Source organism: Pleurodeles waltl, chromosome 8, assembly GCF_031143425.1.
Source record: "Pleurodeles waltl isolate 20211129_DDA chromosome 8, aPleWal1.hap1.20221129, whole genome shotgun sequence".
NCBI classification, from domain to species: domain Eukaryota; kingdom Metazoa; phylum Chordata; class Amphibia; order Caudata; family Salamandridae; genus Pleurodeles; species Pleurodeles waltl.
In genome coordinates, this window is record NC_090447.1 from 924,024,539 (window position 1) to 924,034,115 (window position 9,577).

A 9,577-nucleotide genomic window follows, 5' to 3' on the forward strand; every position below is an offset into this window, starting at 1 on the left:
GAGGTGCCATGATGTGGTGTGGGTGATTTGTGAAGTGGTGTGTATTGTGATGTGTGAGGAGATGTGTTGGTGTGTGTTGTTTGAGGTGCGTGGATGTTGTGTAAGTGATGGTGTGTGTCTGTGGATGCTGGTGTTGTTTATGGTGGTGTCTCTCTCTGGCATGGTTTCAGAATTCTGGTAGTAAGGGTTTGTGGGTGATGTGGGTGTGTGCTTTACATTGGATTGTGTGTGTGGGTGTGGTGTGTGTATTTTGAATTGTCCAATGTGGTTGTGTTTTGTAAATGTGTGTGTATTTTGAGCGCAGCAGTGTGTGCCGCCAATGGAATACCGCGGTTGAAAGACCGCTGCATGGATTCGTGGGTTGTGATAGTGTGGGCGTATTCCTGTTGGCGTGACGGTGGAGGTTTTGTTATCGCCAGTTTATCACTAACCTTTGGTGTGGTGGACTTGTGTGGGTGTCTGGATTATGGCAGATTCCAAGATGTGGGTCGTAATAGCAGTAGCGGAATTCCGCGGGCGCAGCTGTATGTTGGCGGTCTTCTGCACAGCGATAAGCGGCATTTACCGCCAGGGTTGTAATGAGGGCCATAATGTCACATATGTATTTGTAAACCACAGGCTAATCATGAAGGTTATTTGATGAGCAAGTAACACATGTTTATGGCTACCAAATGGTGTTCGTGCTAGTAACCCAAGAAAGATGAAAGGCTGATTAGATCCACCAGGATTTGAACCTGTGATCATGAGGTCAGAGACCCCCGAAGAGGATGTACTAGATCCAGCTTCAGAGCATTTAATCAAATATAATTTCCATTTGGTCTTAAAATGTAACACAATGCTAAAAGTATAGTTTTGATAACATTTGAGAATGTAAGATTATCTTTCCAAATATTTATTTTGTGATGCCTGAGAAAAAACTAGTTTAGAACTTGTTTGGCATGCAGCCCTGATCAAAAACTGACTACGCATTCCAGGATGACTAATAATGGCTCACTGTCTGGATGACTGGCCTATCTCTGAGATCAGGAAGACTGTGGTGCTTTTAAAAATGGCAAAGGGAAGGTTTCATAGTTCTATGTTTTGAAGTTGAGATCCTAAATGGGGATCTCAGAACATAAATCATGCATGCACTCAGAGCCAATCTATTCTTTATGTCTGTGCTTCCAGGAAGAAGGAAAGCTAGTTTGGGCACTGTAAATTGGGTGTACACTTCTGCCCTCATTATGACATTGGTGGTAAATACTGCCACAAACACATATCCGCCAGATCAAAGGTAAGTGGTAATGTGTTAGTAAGACCATCCATACCATCACGCCAGCAATACAACACCCTCCACATTATGATCCATGAATCACCACAATGGACATTCAACAGCGGTAAACCGTTGGTGGTACACACCGGCGCTGTCAGAATGGCCACCCAAATATATAATAACATAGCATTGGCCAAAACTAAAAACACACACCTGACAATGATATACACACCACACCCACCCACCCACAACACAATAAAACACACACCCACCTTATCCACATCCATTTACAAACACAAAATATAGGCAAGAGACAACCACGCAAATCACAGCAACAACTACACACATCACTAACACCCAGCCACCCGTCATGCAGCTTACACTCCACCACACCAAAAAACAACCACTGCACAACACACACCGCACAACACTCATTTCCCCACAAAGGCACCCCCCATTTAATTGATGAGTAGTTGCGGGTCATGGTGGAGGAATTAGTCAGGGTAGATCCACAGCCTGTTTGGAGCACAGGTACAGCAAATCTCCATTGCCAGGAAGATGGAGCTATGGCAGAGAATCGTGGACAGGGTGAACACCGTGGGACAGCATCCAAGGACATGGGACGACATCAGAAAGATTTGGAACAACACATAGGGGAAGGTAAGTTCCATGGCAGCAAAGCACCAGCTCGCCATCCAGAGGACTGGTGGTGAACCTCCACCCCCTCCCCCACAGCTGACAGCATGGGAGGAGCAAGTCTTGACATGACTGCATCCTGAGAGACTCACAGGAGTTGCCGGACGACTGGGCACTGGTGAGTCAACATTTATTACCTATCACCCGCCATACCTGCATGCCGCCACCATCCCTCACCCTGACAATGATCAATCCACTCCATCCCACACAGTGCACCAACACAATTGATTAACCCTAATGCCAAGCCCTGCATGCCATACACACTGCATGTACAACCCTCCCAGCCCTGCATGTACACCCACCACCAATGCATGCACAGCATGGAGAACTAACAATCCCACAAGACATCACTATACACAAAGAAAGGTGGCAGGGAAACAGCAACAGTATTGGGGAAGCCAGGGGTGGAGAATATGTCACAGACATGTAGCATAATACATCACTTACATGCCCACAGGTGCCCCAGACAATCTCAATGGCGAGGAGGTGCCATGGCTATCCAGTCCCCTAACAGAAGATTTCCCCCAGTGATGACATTAACTCTGGACATCTGGAACTGGATGAACTTCCTGGCCCATCATAGACCAATGGTCAGTCGGCTACCCCAGCCCACTCCCAGTCCACCAGAGTATCCCACCTCAGTATCCACACCACAGCACCCACCCAACGTCCCCACACCTCTTTCCCCAGGACATGTCAATCAGCAGTGCTCCCACCTGAACAGGGACCCCACTCCACACCTCACAGCCAAGACAATCAGGGTCCTGGGGTCAGTGGCAGTGGGCACACCCTTCAGGGGACACAGGTACAGGGATACTGGGAGGATAGCTGTGCACCAGGGGAAGGACAGGCCCAGGGAACCGACTGTCCAGGAGACACTCACTACTGTCCTGGGGGCTTACCAACAATCCCAGGATAAGATGGGCCAGATTCTGAACATCATGCAGGAGAACCAACGGCTGCAGGAGGTACACCATCAGGAGATCAGGAAATATTCAAAGGCCCTCAGCACCACCATGGTCTCCATAGCAGGGGTGCTGGCTGATATGGCCAACATCATGAGGGAATATACAGCACACCAGCGGGCCCCTTCCACTAACCAGTCAACTGAACAGCCCTCCATATCTGCTGTAGCTAGTGGACATGAGCCCCTGCCACAGTGCCCACAGGCCACCAGCACCCCTCCCCCTGCAGAAGGTGAATCACCCCGCAAACGTTTCCTGCGACCCAGTCAGATGCCAGAGACACTTGCCAAGACCAAGACCATCGCCAGGAAATGAGACCCTCCTGAATATCCTCCTTGTGTTCCACTCAGTCACCTTGTCCACTTTGAACTGCCATTGCTCTCCTTCCTATGCCTCCTTGGACACTGGACCTGTGCTACAAACAGACTGGACCAATACCCTGGACTTTTCTCTACCATCACCCCATTCCATTGCACTATTCCTTCTATATATTTCACTACAATAAACACCCTTGAACACAACTTGAGTGATAGTGCTTTATGTGATGAAAATGTGCAATGATGTTAACAGTTACATCTTGTGCAATTGACCTGAACTTTGTGACTGCATAGAAAATAATGACCTGTAGCTGTCTGTAGTCATCACATCAGTACACAGTTATAATAACACCAACATCTGCAAAATGAGAAGGCATAGGTGACAGTTGAGATGCAAAAGAAGTGACTACCATCCTGCTACAGCCACACTGAAAAGATAATTATTCAGAGGAATGGTCAGGTCCACTGTTGTGCAACATGCAGCATACTGCAACTATATAGCAGACCTTCTCAGGGGAGTAGCATCTGAACCTGGCCTTCAGGAGGTCAAAGGTTCATTCAATGATCCACCTGGTTCGCCCATTTGCATCATTATACCGATTTTCAGCCCCTGTCCTGGCATTCCTCACAGGGGTCAGGAGCCACGACAGGTTTGGGTAGCCAGAGTCACCAGCAATATTTGAGGTACAATCATTATCATTACACAATGGTAGGGGATTGACTCCTGAAGGCATACACTGACATGCATTGGGTATGGACTCAAGCTCACCTATTAGCCACGCCCTGTGTCTTTGTAGTTGTGCCATCACATTTGGGATGCTGCTGTTCCTCATAACGAAGGTGTCATGCACTGACCCAGGATACTTGGCAGTGATGTGGGAGATGTACTGGTCAGCCAGGCTCACTTTTTGCACATTGAATGAGTGGAAACTCTTCTGATTTCTGTACACCTGTTCATTGTGTTGGGGGGTACAAATGGAATATGTGTTCCGTCGATTGCACCAATATTATTTGGAATATGTCCCATTGCATAGAATCCAGCCTTCACAGTGGCCAAATCTTCCACTTGCGGGAAAGCTATGTAACTGCACATGTGTTTGAGCAAAGCAGAAAAAACCCCTGCCAGCACTATTGAGAACATTGGCTGTGACATTTCTGCTGCCGCGCCCACTGTCACTTGGAAAGAACTAGTTGCCAGGAAATGGAGCACAGATAGAACTCCCACACGAGGGTGGATTCTAGTGGGATGACGGATAGCCGATATCAGATCAGGCTCCAATTGAGAATACCGCTCTGTGATTGTGGCCCTGTCAAGTCTATAGGTGACTAATATGTGCCAGTCCTCCAGTGTAGCCAAGTCCACAAGGGGTCTGTACCCAGGGCTTTGTCTCCTCCTTCAATTCCCCCACAGTGGTAGGTATCTAAGAGACACAAGATTGAGAAGGGTGTCCAAACTGAACAATGGAATCACCACTTCAGTGTAACTGAGCATGTATGTAATCAGACAATGTAAATGGCAATGTATGTCCAATTTACAGCAATGATGCATTTTCCAATTTCAGATTGTGGTCCACCACCATAAAATTGCGACCACCTGTCCTTTATGTAGCGACAGGTGGAAGTGATGTAACTCCGCCGGCATTGGGCATCATGGCGGAAGGCAGTCTTGCACCGCTGTGCTATTCCTCATTGGCTAAAATGGGGCTGTAAGAAGTACAGTGTCCAATGGGGATCACCGGCGGTGGTGACAGTGTACACCGCCGCAGACGTGACCTCCATTTTCTGTCTATAACCTCACTTGATTCCTGACTTTTCACAGGACAACACCTCCACTGCGTGTGCTACTGTGATCTGTGTCTGGAACCTGTCATGACCCTTGTGTCAGAGGAAAGGGCCCCTGCCTTCACTTCAGAGGAGTTAGAGCGCCTAGTGTATGGGGTCCTACCCCTGTGTGAACAGCTGTAGTAGCCTCCAGACCAACAGGTGATTACACCATGGGGACGATGTATGCAACAAGGTTGCATGGAGATGTGTGTACTGGCAGTGTTTTATTTGAGTGGTGGGTATGTCTGGTGGTAGTGTACATGCAGGACTCCGGGTGATGTGTGTGCCATTGGAGGTGGAAATGGTATTTGTGGCCCATATGTGTGACAGGCTGGATTGTGTAGTTAATGGTGTCCTCATGTGTGTATTACCTCTACAGGTCAGCACCCATCAGAAGAAAGGATTGTGGTGTGCCATCGCCAAGGAGGTGCGGACCCTGGGGGTATGTACCTGGCGGAGCAACCACTGCAGGGAAAGGTGGGAGGACCTGAGACGCTAGGCATGGAAGCCCATGGAGGCCGAGCTGGGGATGGCCTCCCAACGAGGGTGGGGTGCCCGTCGGAACCTGAACCCCATGATGGCCCACATACTGGCAGAGGCAAACCCAGAGCTGGATGGGCACTTGAGGGCAGCACAGCAGCCACAAGGGGGTGAGTACAGTGAGCGTAACAACCATCTTTGTTGGCTGGCATGGCATCCTGGTGATGAGTTTCAGTTAGTGGGTGCCCATTAATGCCAACTCAGACATTGCTGTGTTGTCCTGCTCAAGGTAAATGGGTGTATAGCACAATCTTGTAAATTAGCTAGGTGGCATTCCATGTCAGATAGGGCTTAGTGGGTCGTGGGAGGGGTGCAGTTGGTGGTGGTTGGCTCTCACCTTGCTGTGGTACCTAGCCAATGGAATGCCAGTGCGATGCATAGTGCTCATCCCTGTATGTGATGGTAATGTGTATGCCATATGTGGTGTTGGTGCTGTAATTGATCCAGTGCTTCCTTTCTCTCTATCCCCCTATTTTGTTCTGTCATTGTGTCCATATGTCCATTAGCATCATCTGACAGAGGAGCAGGGGCACGAGCGACTGAGGGAGCTGCATCTCACAGGACCCACGAAGAAGAGTCCACCGACTCTAAGGGGACCAGTGGGGCAGAGGGTGAGGGGAGCAACACTGTGGAGACAGGATGTGACAACACTGACTCTGATTTCTCCTCTGATGGAAGCTCCCTGGTGGTGGCGGACACCTCTGGAACCACCCCTGCTACAGATACAGCCACCAACCCCGTACCAGCACTACCCTTCCAGTAGCCTCCCAACGTTTTGCCTGTGCCGACTCACCCAGAAGGGTGGGCATCTCTTTCACCCCAGGCACCTCAGGCCCTGCACCAGTGAGCCCTGCTGCCTGAGTGAGCAGGCTATTGACCTCCTGAGATCCATCTCTGTAGGGCAGTCAACCATAATGAATGCCATCCAGGAGCTGGCATCCCTGATGCAGCAATGCAATGCCTACCTGGAGGGCATCTGTGGTGGGTTGGTGGCCCTACAGAGGTCGTTTCAGGCTCTGGCCTCCTCTCTGATGGTAGCCAGTGTCTCTGTTCCTACCGTCCCCTCTCCAACTAACACTTTCTACTCCCAGTCTCCTCAACCCCTACCCATCCCATGCACACATACAGACAAGCATGCACACAAAACATCACACAAGAGTAGCACAGTCAAACACAGGCAGCACACTTCAGGCCACAAACCCTCACACAATCAGCAGTCAGTTGCACGCACAACAACATCCACTGCCTCCACTGTCTCCCCCTTCTCCTCCTCCTCCTCCCTCACAGTCAAATCCACACTCACACCTGCATGTACTACATCAACAGCCACCACTGCCATCACCACATCATGCAGCAGACACACCTCACTTCCAGACAACTCCATAACATCCATCCACGCGTCCCTTTGTACTCTCCCACCCTGTTTCCCCCATCCTAAGAAACACAAACGCATGCACTGAGACTCCCAACAGCCATCAACTTCACACACACACACTGTCCATCCACCTCCAGCAGATGGACACCACCGACAACCGCTCCCTTAACCTCCACTCCCATCCCTCCTCCACATACCGCCCCAACATCCCTAAGAAGCTTTTCCTTGCACATCTGGATCTCTTCCCTCCCCCTCCAGCCCTCTGCCCTGCCCGTACGAGCAGGGCCCAAAGACCCAGTACAGCACCTCAGCCAGTCTGCCACTGATCTCATCAAATCATCAGCTGCTAGCACAAAGGTTCCCCCTGAATGTGACGGCTGCCACTCCTAGTCAGAGCACACCTCTGGCTCAGAAAGGGAGGACTAAGGAGGTGAATACCAAGAAACAGGAGACGAGGACAGTGGAGGCACCTCCTAGTCCTGGAGGCAAGGACACAAGTCACATGTCAAAGGCCAAGGGGGGCCCGTCACTAGAGGGGACAGATGAATCCCCCTCCACCACCAAAGAGTGCCAAGGATCCCCATCCAACACCAAAGAGTGCCAAGGTTCCCACTCCACCACCAAAAAAAGGAAAGATTCCCACTGCACCACCGAAGAGAGGCAAGGTTTCCACTCCACCAACAAAGAGGGGCAAGGTTCCCACTCCACCACCAAAGAAAGGCAAGGGCCCCCCTCCACCGGCAGAGGGCAAGGAACCATCACCTCCTACAGAGGAAGCCAAGGTTACACCTCCACCAGCAGAGGGCAAGGAGCCCTCACCTCCAGCAGAGACAGCCAAGGTATCACATCCACCAGCAGAGGCCAAGGAACCCTCACCTCCAGCAGGAGCAGCCAATGTATCACCTCCACCAGGAGACACCAAGGAGACCTTACCTCCTGCAGAGGCAGCCAGGGTTACACCTCCACCAGCAGAGGGCAAAGAGCCCTCACCTCCAGCAGAGGCAGCCAAGGTATCACCTCCACCAGCAGAGGCCAAGGAGTCCTCACCTCCAGAATGGGCAGCCAAGGTATCACCTCCACTAGCAGAGGCCAAGGAGCCCTCACCTCCAGCAGGGGCAGCCAAGCTATCACCTCCACCAGGAGAGGCCAAGGAGCCCTCATCTCCTGCAGAGGCAGCCAGGTTTAGACCACCACCAGCAGATGGCAAGGAGCCCTCACCTTCAGCAGGGGAAGCCAAGGTATCACCTCCACAAGCAGAGGTCAAGGATCCCTTACCTCCAGCAGAGGGCATGTAGCCCACCCTCCAGGAACTGTTTGGCAATTAGCCCCCTCCAGAACCAGTGGGCATGTTCCCCACTTCAGAGACGGTGACCCTTCCCACCCCACCAGAGGCAATTGGGCAAGGAGCCCCCTCTAGATCCAGTGGTCATGTTTCCCACTTCAGAGACTGTGGCCTTGCACTCCCCACCAGAGACAATTGGGCAAGGAGCCCCCTCCAGAACCAGGGACAAGGCCTCCGCAGTTAGTTAAAGTCTTGATCCATCTTCGAGGAGGGAGTTCAAAATGTTGCATGAAAATGAGAAAGAAAATGCAGAATAGAGCAGTTTGATTTTGGCAGGAGTGTTGACCAGGTTAAGAGCAGGCAATTCTTCAATCACTGGCTAGTGCAAGGAATAACACTGGACCTTTATTACTACCTCCTCAGAACATTTTTGAACTTAGAAAATAACATATGAAAAAGAAGACACTACTTGACTGCTGGAAGAAGAACAACACAAGGGCTCCTGATTCCTGCTAGAACTTAGGGGGTCATTCTGAACCTGGCGGTCGGTGATAAAGCGGCGGCCAACCCGCCAACAGGCTGGCGGTCCAAAAAATGGAATTCTGACCCTGGCGGGAACCGCCAACAGACCCCGCCACTTTAACACTCCGACCGCCATGGCGGGACACACAAACAGCGCGGCGGTCACCGCCAACAGGCAGGCAGCAGACAATGTACGGCCCACCCTATCACAACTCACCAATCCACCACCTTTTCCGGGGCGGGAGCACCGCCGATAAAAACACGGCGGAAACAGACTACGAACGGGAAAACGCTCACCTCTATACACTCCACGAGGACGGAGGACAGCATGGAGCCCGAATTGAACATCCTACCTGCTCTCGTCTACCTGCTCATCTACCATGAGTACGAACTCCAGCGCAGAAGACAACGGTGAGTACCGCACCTACGACACAGGGGAGGGGGGGAGGAGGAAGGGTTACGAGCACACACATACGCAATACACCCACCCCCCAACTATCTACACACCAATGCAGAGCACCAAGTCAAAGTGACCCCACCCAAACCCCCTGGAATAATGAAAAGATATAATTAAAGTGAGAAACTAAATTTATGTATAAAATAGGTTCATTGAAGTCATGGTAAAATAGGAAAATGAATAAAAAAAATTCAAGTTTAAACATTGCGTAACCGATAAATAGAGGCAATAAGTCCAGCACAGTCACTGAAATTTCAACTGTCCGTGGGCCAAAGTGTATCAACACATGGGCAAAGCCCACACAGGAGACCTGAGTCCGTTGGAGAGAACACTGCAGGGGCATCAGA

The 9,577-nt window shown here is 50.7% G+C and overlaps 1 protein-coding gene across 1 annotated transcript; it reads left to right on the plus strand.

The window, feature by feature from the left end:
- Nucleotides 1-7,511: 7,511 nt before the first annotated feature.
- LOC138249568 (basic salivary proline-rich protein 1-like) lies at nt 7,512-8,264 on the plus strand. The gene has a single exon (XM_069203513.1). The coding sequence runs from the start codon at nt 7,512-7,514 to the stop codon at nt 8,262-8,264; it is 753 nt and encodes a 250-aa protein (XP_069059614.1).
- Nucleotides 8,265-9,577: the final 1,313 nt, after the last annotated feature.

What these genes read in the sequence shown, in the direction of transcription:
- LOC138249568 (XM_069203513.1), top strand. Translation starts at nt 7,512, where the DNA reads ATGAATCCCCCTCCACCACCAAAGAGTGCCAAGGATCCCCATCCAACA.